The sequence below is a fragment of the Xiphophorus couchianus genome, chromosome 7, assembly GCF_001444195.1.
Source record: "Xiphophorus couchianus chromosome 7, X_couchianus-1.0, whole genome shotgun sequence".
NCBI classification, from domain to species: Eukaryota; Metazoa; Chordata; class Actinopteri; order Cyprinodontiformes; family Poeciliidae; genus Xiphophorus; species Xiphophorus couchianus.
Window position 1 is genome coordinate 14,139,773 of NC_040234.1, and position 19,823 is coordinate 14,159,595.

The following is a 19,823-nucleotide window of genomic DNA, read 5'->3' on the forward strand; positions in this document are numbered from 1 at the left end:
TTAAAACCTTTGCATAAATTCACTTATACTTGGCCCTTACTCTCCTATTGACACTCTTGGATGTAGCGTTGTGGGAGCATTTTCACATCTCATTTTATAATGGAGAAAAGCTGCAAAGGGGAGGCGGTATTTATCAGCTTTCAAACACACAATTGCTTGTACAGGCTGAGCATTATGTTGACAAACGTGGCGGTAAATCCACTAGATGATCTGTTTATTTGGATGTGTAGAGCGTGTGTCTTGGGCTCCTGGACCGATCTGTGAATATGCTACAGAGCCTGCCATGATGAACATCACAGCCAAAATAAGCAACTGTAGCTTCCAAACAGTCGAGAGTTTTTAGCAAAAGTGAGAGTGCGCAGCTCTCGAAACGGATAAAACAAGCAGCGACCGGGAACAGGTTAGGAGTTATTTTATTACTTAGCAGTTTGTACAGGTTCTAGCATGGAAAAATAACATGTAACATAAGACTGTATTTACAATTCCTTTTTTACAAAATGTCTTTACAAGATTATTTTTTTTGTCAATATTTTTTTTTTAATCAATTTTAAAAATCTGAGACTACAACACATAAAATCCAAACACATTCACACACATCAAAAAAAGCAAACATTGTAATACACACATAAATAAATATAAACATTCACTGACTGCTCCAAGACAAATATTTCTACAGCCAAGAACATGTACAATTCATCTCCACACGTTATAATTTCATTAATAAACGTGACATATTACTTCCAATATAATTATTTGTTAATCTGTTAATGAAATATTGCTAACATACTGAAAAGAGGTAACACAGAGACGTTATTTCATGCCAACAGGATGCTTACAGTTGTCATGCAAAAAACCATTACGAGCTTTCAATTTGAAGCAAGTAATTCATTTACAGTTCAAAAATCAAATGGACTACATGCAACATACTACATGAAATATTCTGGGTTAGACAATAAGTACTTTAGTTACATTATCCATCAGTACAGACTGCATGTCTAAGCGCCTCTTTATTGGGTAAGCACAAAATAAATAGATTAAGTTCTACTTTTTCTTTCTTCAAGAATAAGCAAATGCTCTGGCACTGCCTCACCATCCAGTAGGTTGTTTTCAACCACATGTTTATCAAATCCAATCAAAGGTCTTTTCTGTTGTGCACAAAGACAGTGGGATCAAAAACTAATTTCTGAGTTATTGGATCATTTTTGGCCAGAAATGTCATCACTTGCTTTTAAATCTGGGATGAGCTGGGATAAGGGGGGTAGGACTGTGCTCTAAGCAGCACAGAATATGAAACCTTGAAGTTTAACTTTCACTGTACACACACAAACCCATCCGGTGACATCTAAGTGAAAAGAGAGAGAGGGTGTGGGGGTAAAAAGGAGCTGATGCATTGTGGAGCTTGAAGAAGATAGACCCATTTTTCATGAGCTGAGAGAGTGCGGAGGTGGGGTGGTCCACTTCATGGTCCGGTGAACTGAGTTTCTGTGAGGTTCCACTCATTCCTTCCCTGGCTGACAGGAACAGAGTCACAGGCGATTCGCTCAGTCGGGTTGGGTTTGCCTCGGTGTGCAAACTCAGTGTTTCTCCAATGATGGCTTCTGGTGATGAGAATGGTGCTGCCGGAGTCTGGGTCCTTTGAAAGCACAAATATTCAGATATACATCAGCTATTATTTGAAATTAGTTATTTTTGGTATACGGTCTTAATACGATGGTGTTGCTATTAGGTGTAGATTAGGAGCCTACTTTTTTTTAACACTGTAAACACCAAATGTTTACATCCATTACACTAATAATTTAAAAAATTATATAAATAACTGTATTTGAATTTTTGTTCAAAAGCTAATTGAGATCTCATTGCAGAAAATGGGTGGCTGGGAGGGGTTGTGCTAAGGTTGTCAGGGCTGATGGACTCGACAACATGGTTTCTGTTTCATAAGTAAGGATGCTAGCAAAAATGTTAACTGCAGTTGGCGTACATAGAAAAAACGTAACTGTGAAAACAGAATACCAACATAAGGGTCCAGCATGGTCAGGCTAGTTCTACAATAGCTAAAATTAAATGCTATCAGCAGGTCCAACCTTTGCCAGAAACATCTTACCAATGAATCTGTAAATTAAACCTTCTATGATCTATTTTATTAAAAGTGCTGTTTTTGCCGACCTTGACATTTTTGCAGTGAGCAAAGCCATGCAGTACACAAATGCAAAGAGGAGTCTGTTTCCCTCTATATCTTTACTGCAAAGTAATCAAAAACAAAATATACATATTATCAATTAGGCACCAAAAGAAACTAATAGTAAAAAAGCACAATGGTAGACAGAAAGGTAGTGTCAAATTAAACAGAACATTAATTTTTTGGACTAATTGTTTTATATGATATCATGGCTAACTGTAACTTACGGTGTTGTGCCAGTGGTTGTATATTTGGCGTCTGGAAGGTCTTGACAGTGGCGGGTCCCTCGCCTCCAGTTGTTATGACCTGCACCTCCAGTCTGTAGTATGTAGTCGGCCGCAAATTGGATACGACAAGCAGATTGTGATCCTACAAAGCCAAGGAGAGACTATCAGCCGAGATAAAACAACCATTCCCTATGAATTTGACAGTACTTTAAGTTAAGCTGTAAAACAGAGATTTATTAGTTGTCTTTGCAGAAGCCAGACACAAAAACAAAGCCTTGGTTTTCATAAGGCTGCTGCCAGTGTGACAAAGTGTTTAGTAGGTGGTTTTATTTATAGCCATGCTCATAAGGCAGAGTGCAGATAGGCAGAATGTGTTGTTGATGAAGAAGATTATGTCAAAGAGTGGCTGTTTAAGAACCCCACCAGAGGATAAAAGAGGACGACATGAAGGCAGATGAAGAGTTTTGAGAGGAAAACCAGCAGCAATGCTACCTCTGATCTATCTATGTGCCTCACTGCACGGCAACGCCTAATCACAGGATTCACTCAAAGAGTCCTCAGAACGTTATCTGAAAACCACTGTCACCTCTGACAGATGCTCTAAACTAAAAATCAGAGGACAGGACGTCTTTTCCAAACATAGCAAAATTTTCTGAATGTGTACGGCAATGCTAGTACACATTCTAGTGACATATGAGAAGCAACAAAAATAAGCTGATGCTGTGAAGAGAAAACTGTCAGTCTGGTTCCACTAGGATTAAACGTACTGGAGGCAGGATCTGGGACTGGGATATGATGCTGTTGGGCAGACTGTTTTGCCGGCTCTCAGTGTTGATCTCCGCCCAGGTGACCTGGAAGCCTGTGATCCGTTGGTGAGGAGCCACCCTGGACACGCGCCACAGGAAGCTGCCCGTTATGTTTCCGTCATTCATGGAGAAGGAGGCCGTCAGATTTTCTGGTTTAGCCAGAACCTTTGGAAGAACTGAAGCTGGAAAGAGAAAAGTGACAGCAATAAATGGAAATGTAAAAGCTTGAATTTATTCCAGACTCTTCCCTCCTTTAAATCCACATTTGCCAAGAAAATGCTTAACATGTTGACTTGTTCTTTCAATCCTGCATAGATTTTCCCCATCATCCTGCTGATACCACAAGACACAAAGGTATCTAATTTCTGTGTCTCTGCTAATGTGGATTGATTTTAAAATGCCCTTCATGTGTCAGGCAGCTGAATCCTCACCTCCCTCCCCCGGGCAGGGGATGTGTTTGTGGGTCTTGCTCCGGATGGTAGCACAGGATGGGGTGAAGAAGGTGGTGCTCTCGTCCTTGGAGCGTCTTTTGGACTTTAGTAAATGAACGGTGACTTTGTACTTGCAGGAGAACAGCAGACCCGGAAGGTTGATGTAGTTCTCCTGAGTAAAGAAACAGATTTTCAGGCCTGATGACTCTGACTTGTCACCCGGGTCAGTCCCTGTGTGGAGCTTCAGAGATGATTTAATACACAGCACTAGAGGAGATCAAGTTCCTGCTTAGGTCTCTGAAACACATCCCAGATTCCGATCGTACCTCGAACACATACACAGAAGAGGTTAGCCTAACATTTTACAACGTAAAACGCAAAATCATAGCTTCTGCACCTGAAATAAATTTACCATCATCAAACATTCTATTTATTTACGTAATCACATTCAAAACGTGAAACTTAAATATCATGTATTATGCATTCAGTTACACGCAAACTGATTTCAGGTGTTACTGTACAGCATTTGCAGTGATCAGCCGGATGATTATCTAAGATAAGGAAGCCCAGGTTGCTTAAGGGGGACGTATGATGCAAAATCCAAAACACATTTTTAGTGTACTCTCAGTGTCTAAGCATGCAATTTATTTTTTTATTTATTCCATCCTGATATCTTTAAATTCTTTCTGGGTTATATTTTTCAGTCTGTTCATTTTTCTCTCTTCCCTATGACGTTTTCTTGTCTATTACAGTAGGACTGCTAAACAAGATCATGACTTCCGGCTAATCAGTCTTGTGAATATGGCACATTTATTTCCTTTCAGCAATTTTGTAATCCACGTTCTATCAGTTATGCCAAAGTTGCAAGAAATCAAGTCAAAATGTTCAGTTCTAGTGTGTATTAGTGTATAGGATTCTTTACATTGACTCTCAGCATCACAGCCTCTTCAAAGTGTCTGGTTAAATTTTATTTTTCTCTGGAACGTGCCCACATCAGTGGGGAAAGTCTGAGAACGCAGTGTAACATTTCTGTATTGAAAATTCTTTTTTATTCTGTTTTTGTAACATTAAAATTTTCTGAGAAACTGAATTTTTGAGTTATTAGCTGTAAGCCATAATCAAAGTAAAGATCATTTTATTGAAATTCACAGGTAAATAAGGCATAACCACAAGAACATGAGGACTAAAATAAGATGCAGAAACCACAGTGTGCTCACGGCCCGTAAATGTGGGTTAATGAATTCAGATCAACAGTTTTTCACTGTAAACCTATTCCAAGATTTAATCATCTATTGATCTTGACAAAAAAAGACAAGCTAACACTTTTTCAATTTCTCTAAGGGAACAAAGAAATCTTGCTGACTTGTGGATTCAGACCTCGCAGTAATAAAGTCTACCTACATTAATAGACGGTCCCTTAGGAGAGGGTGTATATTCTCTCTGATATGAAACAGCTTTGATTAAAAGTGAATGAGGCGCTGCGCTCACATAAAAGCCCAAGTCTGGACTCCTCCTCGGTGATATATGGAAAATACATATTCCCAAGCAACCAGAGAGCTGCTTCCCAAAGAATGTGTTGATTGAAAGACTCTGACACCCTCGATTTGGTTGAGAGACACCCATTGCCGAGTTCTCACCTCTTCTATGTGTACACAACTCAGAAAGAGACACATTCAGTAGCATGGCCGAGGCCTTTGGAGGAGTATAACCCCACTATTCCTGGAAACAATGTTTAAGCTTAAGTGTTTTATTGGCTAACAAACCACATGCCTGACCGTAATTACTGACTCATAGGACTGAAAACAACAGGCAGTACAAACCCAACATAACAGGTCTTATGGTTCACTCAGTGGGTCTCTTCACCCTGATGGAGCGGTCCTTTCTCAGCGTCAGACAAAAGGTCAGACACGTACTCCGCGTCGGCTTTAGCTGCTGTTCAGTTCGCAGCTTTGTGAGGCGACTTCAGTTGGACTGACCTGTGTGACGGATTTTTCTGGGCCTCGGGTCTCATTGTGGCTGCAGTACTCAGGCATCCACTGGACGTGGTAGTGACTCACCGTGGGGTCTGCAACAAATGAAGAATGAGGGGTGAAGAGTGGAATGTTAAAAAGCACCTCAGTATGCAGAACCTTAAGCCTTCATAATGAAACAGTGCTCCATCACCAGGCTGGGTCCGGCATTTAACAAGCTGCACAGCAATCACATACTACTATTAAACAAAAATAAAAATACTTCAGAAGTAAACAATGATTACTGGTGTCAACCTAATAAGCCATAAAACTGAATAATGAATCAACTTTTTAACCACTAAAATCACTAAACCACTAAAATTGTCTCTTGACAATTAAACGTTTTTAAAAACTCCTAAAATGCAGGTGGCACATGTCTCTTCAGGACCACACATCAAAATGAAGGAATGACACAGTCGAACCAAAATACAAACTAAAATCTCAGTTTTAAATGAATAAAAAATGTATGATCATTTTTGTCCTAGATCTATATTTTTTGAAATTGCACAGTATAACAATTTCATAACATACAGTAAAAATCAACCAGCTAACATAATTGTTTTTCTCATTTTCTTTTTTTAACAGACATATCTGCAGTAACATCACTTTTTCCCCACTATATCATTACAACTATCTTCTCTCTCCTTATTTTCTCTAACAAAACATGTACATGAACATGTTAGTAATCATTAAAAACACCAATCTCTGCACATGCATATCAGACTTTAAAAGTTAATAGATTCCATACTTTAGTTACGTTCTCCAGGCAAACTGAAATGTAAGTTGATGGCGACATGATTGACTCCAGTAATTTATCTAACTGGATTTATGAAGTAATCACTTCTTGAACACCAGCATTACTTTCCACACCCAGGCCAGTTTAATATCGTCATGAACTGAGAGACATATAGAGTTTAGTTTTAGAAGCCTGCTACCTCCTGGAGAAATGTTTTATGGTCAGATAAACCAAAGAATGCGCTTCCTGGGTGAAGTGACCACAAATATGACTCAAGATTAGTTCTTTCAACTCTAAGGAAACGGTCTAAACTCTCGTTTATGCAGTGGCATCTAACTGTGGACTGTTTCACTTGAGGTAAAACTAGTGCACTTCACAAAGTGAAGGGAATGATGAAGAAGGAGCTCTTCCAAATACCTAAATTCAAATCAGACGCATGCATAAGAAAATAAATACTCTGTAGAAAAGTAAACATGACAACAATGACTTTATCAATCAATTAAGGGAACTACAGAGAAAACAACAAACAGGTGTCCTTCTGTTGTGAAATAAATCTGGACATATTTACTAGTGCAGCTCCACAACAAAGCATCACTGTGATGCTACTCTGACATATTTTAAATGATTCACAGATGGGTATCTTATAGGATATAATACACGTTATCGGAAAATCTTATAACTCTTGTTCTCATTTTTGGTCCATACTAATGAATACCTTTAGGGGTGGAAAGCCCTTCTCTGTTCATGTCTATGTGATATCATCAACATAAACTTCCTGCTTTGGTGAACCTTTTTTTTTCCTCGCCAACAAATCTCAGACTGAACATTCTTGCGTCTTCAGAGTATCAAGTCAAGTTGATCATGTTGACGCTTTATATGAAAATACAAGAACCTCCACATAAACTTCTCAGCAGTGTTTATTTCACCATCATCCTTATCTTGGTTTACACGGGTTATAATTCCTTCAACTGTGCTGCTTGGGCTTTTCTTTCAATATACTTCCACGATTAATAATTGAGTTGTGCTTCGTTCACCCCTCAGCAGGGGCCTGGGTTGCAGTGGGGGAGATAAAAAGGGGTCCTTTGAAGGCTTAGACACGGGTCTGGCACTTGGAGCCCCTGAGCTCTTTGGAAGCAGAAGAGAGGAATTACAGCAAACCGGGAAAATTGGGAAAAAATAAACAAGATAGGCTTAGCAGGGGCTGATGGAGAGGGGAAAAGCCATGTAAAACAAGAAATAGGACGTGGAAATCAGGTAGTGAACAGAAACTCAGTGGTGTTTGATAAATCACGACAAGGGGCAAGCTTTAGAAGTACCGCTGTGCAGAATTGCTGTGTATTGTCTGCGCGCTGAGAAGACAGCAGATACTTTATCAAAGCTGGAGTACAATATCGTTCCCTTTAGTCCGCTGGAAACAATCCAGAGGCCAGGCTGCTTTGGATCACAAACACAATGAGTGAGAGTTTAATCATGGTTCAGTTAACCTGTCCCCTCTGTCCGTCACACAAACCAGATGTCCAGAGACTCTCTGGCTCTCTAGGCCATCTGTGTGTCTGTGTGTTTACATTAGCTGAGAGCAAGGCCATCCTTCAGACTGATGAGCGGCAGCGGCGGACACTCACCGCAAACCGGGACCACAATACAAGAAACAGGTCCTGGATTAACTCTGCTCTGCAACGCAGTGATTCCCCAGCCACGCTTGATCCTTGTCAGCATCACTCAGCTCAGTGAGTCCAGGCCAACCTCACTAACAGCTCTGCGCCAGCCCTGCTCCCCTGCTCTCCTCGCTCTGATTCAGCAGTTGGTGTCTCACCAGGCCTCTCCTACAGCCAGGGCTCGCATTCTTGACTCAAGGATGTGGAGTTTGGCCCGGGCGATGACATATATTTGCAATATGACATAGAGCAGTGAATGGGACTTGACAGGTTACCCTTAGACCATGGCTTTCAGGGTTTCCATACTTTCACTCCGGTATTAGCTGAAGATTTTTAAGAGAATGGATTCCGCTGGGAGAGGCATGCTTTAACCCCTCGTGGTGCTGGAACCCGCCATCGCGTCTACTCCCTATGACATCAGCTTTTTGTAAAATGAAACGAGTCTAATGTGAGAATCTATTAAACACAGCTGAGCTCGGGTTCTGTGTTTATTGTTCTTCGCTAAACGGTGGCTCCTTCCTAACTGTCCGTGTGAAGATTTTAACTATTCTACCGAGCGCTCGAATTACAAAGGCCCCCACAAAGACACGTTGCTTTACTTACATCACTGACACCGCATTTATAAGTGCAATCCGCCATTGTTTAAGCGAGCGAGGATCAGTCATAACATCTTAATGCGGTGCACATGAGTCATAGTGATTGATGGGCATGACGGGGTGCTAATTTGGTGGGAGTAAAGCTGAAAAACAGAGCGCTTACCTCCCCGTTTCTTCCAATAGACTCGGACCTGGAGCTGACCATCCTGGTAGAAGGGTGTGCCCACTTCCAGAGGCCCAGAGGGGCGTTTGGCCAACGTCGAACCCAGAGGGGATATCTCCTCCTTCTTGGACTTGTGGGTCGATTTTGCTGGGAACAGAAGAGAGAAGTGTTTGCTCTGGTAGCTAAGATACAGCAGTGACTATGTTATGGCACTCTCTTCAGCATGGTAACAGACTTGATTATGACTTTGGATGATCACAGCAGTGAGCAATATAAGAAAAAAAACCCATCTCTTTATACATGTGTGCTCTGTAACTGCAGGGGTTGGAAGTTCACACGTGCAAAAGAAGGAGCTCATTCTCACTTAGGCTTGATGCCTGCATGAACATCAGCTACAGATGGACGTAAACATGATGACAGTATACCTATCCTATCTATGTTTGTTTGCCCTTCTGGTAATTTTAGAGATATTCAATTCTAATCAGAAGTAAAACAAATCAAGACAGAAGCAAAAGGAGGATTTTGCCAGGTGTGTTTTGACAAATCTACTGCCACTATATCCAGGCTCAGTACGTCATTATTGTATGAAGCAAAAATCTATCTAGCATTGCGATTTATGTTCCACCAGAACATACAAACCTAGCAGGTTTCTTTGTGCATGATTTGAGATATTGAGTTCAAGATTTAGCTGTTATAATATTGATTTATCTTTTCCATTTTGAAGCCCCAATGCAGCACTTTATGGCAACTGGGAAACTACATTTCTAATCTTCGCCAATGTAAACTAACTAAAAGCTACGAAAAAATTTTTAGTCAATGATCTAAAATAGGTTTCTCATCCCCAACCTGTACATAATTACAGAATTATAAATGATGTACCGAGAAAATAACTGGTTGGAAGTCAAACATCCGATACAAATCACCACGAGGTCGCATTGATAATTCGGCTGCACAACATCTGGAAAACATGTAATGCATCATTACATCACTGCTGAAGATTTTTATGACAGTGTCGATTGATATTAACTCCCATATTTTGCTGTCTGTTGCAATAAGGATATTGCACTCAAAGATGTTGGGATTGCGATAGAAAATATTGTGCAGATCTAAATGACAACAACACTCTTCGTTTTGGAAGCTGCTGTTGAAGGACAAACTGTCAAAGACAACAACTTTTATTATCGGTGTGATATTTAAAGATGTCTGTGGAGGGAAAGCGGTGTTGAAGTTATATAAAAGGGAACTACTGTATATTTTCAATGACATTTCAAGCAAATCTGCACATCGTACAGGCTGCAAGCTTTTATTCAATCTACCTTTGAATAAAAGCTCAGAATAAAAAATGCTGGCAGCCTTCTGGGAATCTCAGCGTTAAGGTCAGAACACTGCATTTTCATGAATATGCACAAGAAGACTTCTCTTTTTGTGATTCTAGCCACTCCAGCCGTTGACTAAAATGGCTTTCATTTTCTCTAAACATTACTCTAAAACTGTACCGTAAACTTTTTCCAGCTATTTATTTCCGAATTTGCAATATCATTGCAGCTAGAGAGATTATAAAGCCAATCAAAAGCAGCGGTCCACAGCACCGTTGCAATAGCTTCATGTTTGAAGTGGACTTAGTAGTTTGTCCAGACTTCATTGAAATTCTATGTGTAACAAGCTAAATTAACACATGCTGTTATTCTGCACTGAAAGCTGACGTCAGCTGACAAGCATAACAAAACAAGCACAGATAAAAATGTGGGGATTTGGTTACCCATATTATGCAAGCCTCAGGCAGCACAAAATACAAACCAAAAGGATTTGAAAAATAAGAAAGCTACATCTAAATGCCTTCATGTAGATGTGCAAATGAAGAATAGTACAGCAGCTTGAGTGTTTACCTAATTCATTATTCTGAGAGGTACTGAAGTGGAGTGAGGCCTTGGAGCTCTTCAGACGCACCTGTCCCCAGTATGTGACAGCCTGCAGCTCCACAGTGTAACTGTTGTTTTGTTGCAGTCCCTCCAGATCCACCCAGCTCTGAGCCTGCAACAAGAAACAAACAAAAAAAACCCAACACTTTTAGGCTTATTTATTGTTACTATACGTCAGTTTGAGAGACCTTTTCAAAGTCCTGTCACTGTACCAGCTCTGATTCAGCCTGGCCAGACCCGGTGCCTGCGTGTGGGAAAGTCCTGCGTATCAGGAACACATCTGGAGCTGAGGAAGGTACCGTGACCAGGGAGATAGCCTCCAGGGGGCCATGTGAGAGAGCCGTGTTATCAGAGCCTCCCAGGGTTTCTTCACTGCGCTGGACTTCTAGCATTCCACCGTCAGCGTGAACCTGATGAGTTCCTCTTATTGACTACGTGTGTTTTGACATTCTTCAAGCAGCAGGCTGCTTTCAAAGCCCCCGAGGTGCCAAAGTGGAAACCAGTAGTACATGTGTCAACAGTGTCTGGTATCTCCCACCTCTATCTCTTCTGTGCCACATCTGCTATGTGTTTTAAAAACTAATTCAGGAAAAAAAAGAAAATCTATAGGTGTGTGTGTGCGTGTGTGTGGACTGTCTAGACAATCCGTCTTCCTGCTCGGTTCTATCATCAAATACTCTTCAGTGATAGTAAGCCACATGTGCCATCTGATCGTGTGTTGCTACAGACAGTTTCATGAAACTCATAATTTTAACACAATCTTTAAGAAAAAAAAAATAGAATCTAGTTTTGCAAATGAATATATTTTTATTGCACAATACAAATAAAATGCTTTCTATGGCCTTCTTTTTGGTGATGTAGTTTTCAATAATTCAAATAGCATAATATTGTTAAAGAAAGTTGTACCTTCATCTTGCCAGATTGCTACTATTTACTTAGCCATGCGTAAAGGATGTTGTTTTTCCTTTCTTTGTTATACCAATGTTTTTAAGAAATCATTACATTTTTGTGTGAACAGTTTACAAAATTATATATATATATATATATAATGTATTTAAAGTATATACTTTGTGGGGGAGTCTAAGTGTTTTTCACCCTGCACAATAAAATGCACAGTGCTAGAAGACTGTTTTGGCTGCTACATCTTAATTGTGTGTGATGGTACACACAACCAAAGCAATGTTCTAAGTTTTTGAAGCAGTAGAAAAACCTTTTCTGAAAGTTTTGTCCAAATACACTTACCGGGCACAGCACGGAAATACATTAGGAGCTAAATTAGGAAACATGCTAGTTAACATTAGTACTTAAGCAAACTGCTGCACCATAGTTTGTTTTGTATAAACAAACTTAATCGTTTTTTCAATCCATGTAATTTTTCATATGTGTTTAAGTTTCCTTAAACATACATAAAAAATAAAAAAATAAAAAATTCTCTGTTTGTGCCAACTCTTCGCTGTAAAAACCTTGACCAGGCATGTCAAAGAAATAAAACAAGAATTTGTTCTTTCTGGGTTAATAAAAATAGTTGGTAGAATTCTAGCATGCAAAAAAAATAAAATAAAATTACTAGAAGTACAAGAGCATTAATGATAGAAATCATGGGACTGTTTTAAACACAATATTTATGCAACAATTACAGATTGCTTTTTGGCTCTCAGCTTACATACGCTGATTTCATCTATTAAATTATAATAGAAATTAGGAAGTGGGTGTACAGTTATGAAAACTGCAGTTGTTAAGCTGCTCAGATCTGTTCGAAGTACAAAAAAATAATCTAATAAATCACAAAAAATAAAGCACAGCACATTTTAGAAAAAGTGAATTACTCAATCAGTTTGACTAATGACTTCAGAATACCAACATAACAAATCAGAGTGAGATATTTAGGAAACCCAGATATGTTAATCATGATTTATCACTTTGAACAGGGCTATTCATCACACTTAGTGTGTTACCCTTCACATTTTAACATCATTTAAGGGTTCTTTCATCAGAATAAGAAATTAAAACAATGTAACACATTGTTTTATTAAGTGTGACTGAAAAATACAAAGCTGATTCCCTGTTTGTCTTTATTATCCACTGCATGCCAGAATAGATGTCCAAAGAAGTGAAGACAGAGAGGGTAATGATACCAACTGTGACAACACTGAGAAACAAAGAGAGAGGGAATTACCCCATTTGTGGTCGTTCTCCTCTTCTTCTTGGATGGAACCATCGACTTTGAGGGCACAGTCCAGCTCCAGAACACTTTGTAGTGATGAATGGGAATATCAGGCTCCTCTGGCAAGCTCCAATTGAGACGAACCATCACCGTGCCTTCATCGCCCAAAGTCAGGTTGGCGACACGCAGATTGGTTGGGCTAGGAGGCGTCGAAGGGTCTATGGAACAAAGCAACAGTAAAAAACTGCTTTTATTATCTGTGAACACTAGATGTGTAATATATGAAAATGTATTTAAAGTGAAGACTGACTTGTGAAGCACTCTAGCTTCTGTTTTAGTTATAGTATGACCCAGTCTTTAGATTTTGACCATTCTTTTCTCTTCTGCTCACTTTAGCTAGCCAGCTGGGCTTTATGGTTCCTCCAAAGAAAGCATATTTGTCAAAATAATGATAATAATGTTTCTCTGCCCTTCCATACTGTCATTGCACCATATTGCTTACAAAAACATGACTGTTTTTCAGATGCCATAATGGAAATCAAAATTTTAAAATATTACATTTCATCTCTTGTCAACATGTTGCTGTAGTTACACCAAAATCTACTTCTGGCTGATCAGTCCCAGAGAAAGGGTTGGCAGGAAGTTGTGCTGTGTTCAAAGACTGAACTGAACTCTCAAATATCGTACATTCAATACTTGGGGCAGCAGTTGTGTAGATATTTGTCTTCACTGTACACTATGATACACTACTCTTACTCAATATCAGTGAGATATTGAGTGAGACTCTGACAAGAATCAGTGTCTGTAGCAGTGTTTTTTTCCCTGTCAGACCTTTAAAAGATTGTAAAATGTTAAAATCTAGTACTTACAATATTTTCTTGTCTAAATGAAAACGCAAAGAGCTCAATAAGTTGGTAATAGCTTGTGATGAAGCAAATGCATTATATACAATATCCACTTTAAGATAAATCACAAATGCATTAAAATTCATGCATCTTAATGCATGAATCTTAATGCATGTAAAGGTAAATGTAAACATTTATATTTACTAATGTAAAGGTTTACACTAGTGAGGCATTTTACACAAGTGAAGATTTTTATTGCTTTTTTTGCATAAGCATTACCATTAATTTGAGATGAGCGTGAAAACCTCAAAAATATGGGCAAGACAAATCTGAGATGAATAACTTCATGCCTATTTCTTAAAAACACAGATTTTTAAAATCTCAAATATTTATGATATAAAAAAAAGAAGATTCATGTTTTTTTCTCGTCAAGTTCAGAAAAGCTCACACACTTATGAAGAGGACATTTGTGACAAATTCTGTGCCAGACCAGTAATCTTGACTTCAGGTAGGAATTACAACAGCTTCACAACTAAACCCTGCACTGTGGCCGATAGAGGAGGGCAACAAGCTCCACCGACAATCTGCCCTGCGATGTTATGACAGGTGTCATGTCACGTTCAAGACAGCATTCAGCCCCACTGAGAGCACAGGTCGAGGGTTAACAAACACATGCTGCTCACTTTGGCTCCATGTCCAGCATTAATGTACTTCAGTGCATGAATGATGCCCAGAGTAAGGCTGGCCCCAAACCGATCCATATGTGCGCCGGATGTTAGTTCGGCGGAGGAGCACCACCAGAGCCGTACGCCAGATGAGAGGGAGCGATACTTTTAATGAGAAAATGATTCATGCCACAACCTACTTGGTTCCCATTGCCAGGGACCTCTCCCACCTGAAACGCATTTAATCAGGTCCAAAAACACCAAATGGACACATCGAGTCTTTAAAGCTGCTTCATGTCAACTGTGCAAGATAAATAAGCAGTCAGTTCTTACAAATTGCCCTAACAAAGTACGGTCGTGCAAAATTGCATTCAGATGATATGGTCATATTACACAAACAACGGTTGCATGACAGAATGGCCGACACTTCATCAAATCCCTGACAAGTCTCATCAATCTATCAGCGTTCTGGCACTGATTGGCCTGATTAGAGATCGGTTTCCATCCCTGCAGCACAGTCCTTCCCCCACCTGGTGTCTGTCTCGCTGTCTGAGAGCCATCCATAATGCTCAGAGGAGCAAAAGGATGATGAAGGACTAACAGCACAGGTCAACACACAGCCAAATACACTAATACCTTTTATATGTGGTATCTGATCTAGTATTTGGCAGAACATGGCGAGTCATAGCGATCCCGTTTTGATATGCATGTTATTGGTATGATATATATGAGTGATCTCAGTGGTGCTACAGGCATTACTGTAGTCATATTGGTTTGCTTCCACATGGAAAATAAAACTATTAATCACAGGAAATGGTATGTCCACAAAACTGGAATGTGATAACAAAATGATTCAACAGTAACTTTAACGAATGCCACCTGCAAGGCTATTTATGAAGCTGAATAAAGACGTGTCAGACAGCAAAATTAGATGGAATCAGAATTTATTCAGTAAAGATTGCACCTACAACAACACTCTTTTGTGCTGAAGTTGCTACCAAGCTGCATGTAAGTGTTTGAAATTAAAATAAGATGTGGCAAGAAAGATGTACTAAACTATTTTAAAAGGAAACAATTTTCTACTGAGGCACATTGGCTGCTTATTCGGGCTGCTACAACAGCTACAATACAGATCTTGTCATTCTGCTACTTTCCATTACTTTCTATAAGTAAAAATTAACCATCTACCTGAAGTTGTCAGCTGTTGTGCCTTAGAAGAGTATCCATACCCCTTTAACTTTTCAACTTGTTATAACCACAGATTGTTTCTACTTTGAACATATTTTAAGAAACATGAAAATACAAATCTGAAAAGTGTGGTGTGGATTTCTCCAATGGAAACATTAGCCTTTGAACCAGTTATTAGTGAATGATAACTGAAGGAGCTACATACATCCAAAGCTCATGTGTTGGAATAGTCGAATGCATCAAATTTGAAGTAGTGTGCATAGCTACTTCTACACACTTTTCCAATGCTAAAACACAGTGGTAGCATCATGTTGCGGGGATGATTTTCTCCAGTACCAACAGAAAAGCTGGTCAGAGTTGATGCTGAGATTTAAAAAAAGTAAATCGAAAGAAAATTCTGCCATAAAAGCGGATTAACAACTCTGAGCATTCACCAAGAGCTCAGATAGTTTAGATCAAACCCAAAACTGATGGTCACAGATGTTCTTCACACAGTCCGATTAAGCTTTAGCTACTTGTAAACAATGGGAAAACATTTAATTTACATTTTGTGTAAAGCTGTTAAAACATTCCTCAACATGTAATGTGGTTCAGCAAAATATTGCTTGCCATACTTTTAAGATTATTAGTAAAAATTTTGAATACCCTGAATCAATTTTCCTTCCATCTCACGACTATGTGACCCAATTGTATTGACCCAATAAGATGCGCTTAAATTTGTAGCTGAGATGTGACGAAATGTGAAAGGTTTCAAGATGCTTAAGGCACTTTAAATGAGCTATTAGTCCAAATGGGCTTATAAAACAACACAGCCTACTTTATCATTTTAATAACATGAAGACAGAATTTAAACAGCCTTTTAGAAAGAAAAAGAAAAGTAATTTTCTTTAGGTTGGGTTAATGTTTGCCTCAGAGTTTTTAACCACCTTCCAAAAGCTTCCACCTGTTCCAAACTCCTAAACATAACAAATGAAGGCCAGTCGGTGTCAAACGTAATTCGGCCCTCACGTGAATATGCATACATAGACAGACATACCTCTGGAGGATCGGAAGTGCTTGCTTGGTGCAGTAAAGCCGCGAGTCCCATGGACATTGACTGCTGCAACTCTGAACTGGTACCATCTGCTGGCTCTGATGTCAGCCAGTTGGATGCGCTCCTCTGCGGTCTGAGGGACAGATGGGGGAGAAGCAGGGGGGGAGAGCAAACCACAGGGGTCAGGGTTTACCTAGGGTCACAGCCCCAATGTGAGGCTGCTGCCACATCAGTCATCTGTGTGTTTCTCCCTGCCAAACTTTCAAAGACCCTGTGGCTGTGTGGAATGTGCATCGGTGTGCAACAATCTGTTGGCACTCTGCAGCTTCACAGCTGTAGCATGACGCATGCAGGGATAAGGGAAGCTGTAACTTCAGTGCGAGGCATATCTGATTACAAGAATCAATGACTGAAGAGAGTTTACGGGGTCCGCTAACAGAGACCTTCCTGGTGCGCTCCGTTTGTTGGTTCCTACCTGGGCCACCGTTTGCCATTCCGTGGCGTCATCCTCGCTGGGATGGATCCCGTAGTTCCAGCGGCGCTGAACCACGTAGAGGACAGGCTCGACTGAGATATTAAACTTGGACGACCAGCGGATCTCCAGCTGACCCGAAGGCTGCTCCAAGAACACCAGATCCTTCCTCGGTTTCAGAGGGACTCCTAAAAGTACAGGATGAGTTAAAACCCCCTCTGTGTGAAACATTATAGCTCAAATTCAACAAGATTTCTTTTTCTTCTCTTTTTCTCTCCTGGGTGAACAGAGGCTGGAAAAGAAAAAGACAACATCTGAGCTGGGAGAGATACAGATCTGAAAATGAGACATGACCTCAGTGCAATAGATTTAATACATGCTGAGGGTTAACAGCATCATCTCTCTCTCTCTGTTGTGACAGGTTGTGATATTTCTTGTCCGGCACTTTAATGTTTTAGTAGCTGCGCTTCTCAGTGATGATACACATAGTTTGCGTTTAGGTATGCAAGATGGAGTGCAGAACACTTTTCTCTCTCTCTCTGTCTCTTACAGGTGCAACACACACCAGTGCAAACAGGCGCACATGCACAGGATGTTAATTTGCATCTGTGAACTTCACTTTCAGCCCTTCAGATGAATCTGACATGGCCATGTGCAATAAATATAAAGATAAGAGATTTATAAAGCCCAGCGCTGAGGCAAACGCTCAGCCAAGTCCGGCAGAGGCTTTCAAGCTGATTTATGGCGGTGGAGATATAGTGAGTTGTTGACTGAGCGTTGGGCACAGTGATAATGAGATGGAGATTGGAAAAACAAGGCTGAAAGTACAGCAGAGGGCTGCACACACGACACTGTTCCTAATAAATCACCTGTTCTCCTCCGGCTGTTATGCTGGACCTCTGTCGCTGTTCATTGGCTCAATGCTGCTTCACATTTATGAATGGCGTCACTGCTTGCTCAAGGCCACCGTGCTGCACGCCGGTAAACAACATTATCGAGGCTGTTTCCATGCACAGCGTTTGGTCTGCTGATATTGCTATTGAGTCATTACACAGAGCTTGGAAATATGCCTGGCTAGAGAACAGAATATCTGAAAATAATGTTTGCGGTTCAAACTGATATATCTGATTCTTTAATATGGGAATCTGTGGAGATGTACCTAGAGTCGCTATCCGTCCTGAATGATCTCATTTTGGAGTTCAACTCTTGCTGGGGAGATAAGCACAGGCTTAAAGAGAATTTCATAAATCTTCCTGTCTGTGCAATTTTTTTAAACCTGTACACCATTAGACAGCTGTTAGAAGCCTAAAGCATGTCTTGGTTTAGAGCCTGATGTAAATTAGTTTCACCTGGTAAGTACTTAGAGCAAAAAAGGGATGGGCTGTAAAAACAAAAAGTTTTATGATTGAGATTAACTATGGTTTACTAATCTTTCAAACAAATTCAGGAATGGGTGTGACCTAAATTTTTTGCTTCAGAAAAAAAAACAATCAATAAAAAATAACTTTTTCTGAAGCAAAGTGATTTTGCTTTAGAAGCTACAATTCAGTTGACTTTCTAAGGGTCTGACGGAGATTAGGATACCCTTTGGTTATTTCTAGAAGATGACAAGATGATTTGTTATTGAGGAGAAGCTGCAGCGGCTGATGAGGCAAGCAGAACATTATGGAGACCAAGTGAGGACACAAATAATGTGGCGTTTTTGGAAATGAAAGCTAGGCTGGAGCAAGTAATGGGCTGCTGTGTTTTTAATTTTGATTCGTATTCATAGCAACTGCTCTGAGTACAACTGGATGTGCAGTTAAGCCCAAAATTATTCATAACTCAGAGAAATTTTGATTAGAAATTATTTTCTGTTGAACCAAATGTGTGTTTCTGATAGGAAATGAGACTTTAAAAATGTGCTGTCAACAACTACATGTACCTTTCTTAATAATCAATGAAATAATCTTTTTTGTGATTCTGTGACAAATATCTAAGTAAAAACCAGAAGGTTCAACATTCAAAGGAAACATACACACACATTCATGTTTATAGTTAGTAATGCTGGCCCAGCTAAAGTCGCTGATCACTAATATCAGATATCAGACAGCTTAAAATGTCAACTCTGTAATCCTCCTGCCTTTGTGGTGAATTTAGTAAAACCCTGTTTTACAGCAAGGGCTCTCTCAGATGGTGTGATGTTGCCTTTGCTAGGTTATAAATAATTCAGCACCGTTCATGCCAGGCGGGCTAAAGAAAAACAATTTTTTATGTTTTTCTAATATATTTTTACCACTTAGTTGCTAAACATTAGTCACCAAATTAAGATCAGTTCATCTCTGCAACATCCCTTCATTTTTATGTAAATAACCTTCTAATGCAAAAGTGATAAAGTGTCATTTCCATGAATCTCCATGAAATGTTTTAACATGGCATGAATTCACTTTAGCTCAAGTTTGACAACCAGTCAGCTGGACTTTCCAATGAAAATAAAATGACCACAACATCTCCAAAGAGCCTCGTGTCAAAAGATCTTAATTACCCCTTTGGGTTGTACGGTTTCAGAGTCTGAACTTTATTTTGTTCCACTGATAGCAAATCTCTGCAAACTAACAGCTGGGGGTCATTGAGCTGTGGTTTCACAGCTCCGCGGCGCTTTCTGAGTCTGCGTGTGTCCCTGTACGTGCGAACAAACGTGTCACATTTCCTGCACAATAACCAACACCGAGCTAACCACAGCATTCTTCTTACCCTCC

At 39.8% G+C, this 19,823-nt stretch overlaps 1 protein-coding gene across 1 annotated transcript in view; it reads right to left on the reverse strand.

Moving 5' to 3' along the window:
- Positions 1-395: 395 nt before the first annotated feature.
- anos1 (anosmin 1) overlaps positions 396-19,823 on the reverse strand; it is a 59,282-nt gene continuing 39,854 nt past the window's right edge. The window contains exons 5-14 of the mRNA XM_028023361.1: positions 17,089-17,273; positions 16,617-16,746; positions 12,895-13,100; positions 10,686-10,830; positions 8,800-8,946; positions 5,617-5,705; positions 3,641-3,812; positions 3,171-3,391; positions 2,404-2,545; positions 396-1,633 (exon numbers count right to left, since the gene is read on the reverse strand). Coding sequence (XP_027879162.1) covers positions 1,575-1,633; positions 2,404-2,545; positions 3,171-3,391; positions 3,641-3,812; positions 5,617-5,705; positions 8,800-8,946; positions 10,686-10,830; positions 12,895-13,100; positions 16,617-16,746; positions 17,089-17,273 — 1,496 coding nt within the window. The 3' untranslated portion in view covers positions 396-1,574. The remainder of the gene's footprint in view (positions 1,634-2,403; positions 2,546-3,170; positions 3,392-3,640; positions 3,813-5,616; positions 5,706-8,799; positions 8,947-10,685; positions 10,831-12,894; positions 13,101-16,616; positions 16,747-17,088; positions 17,274-19,823) is intronic.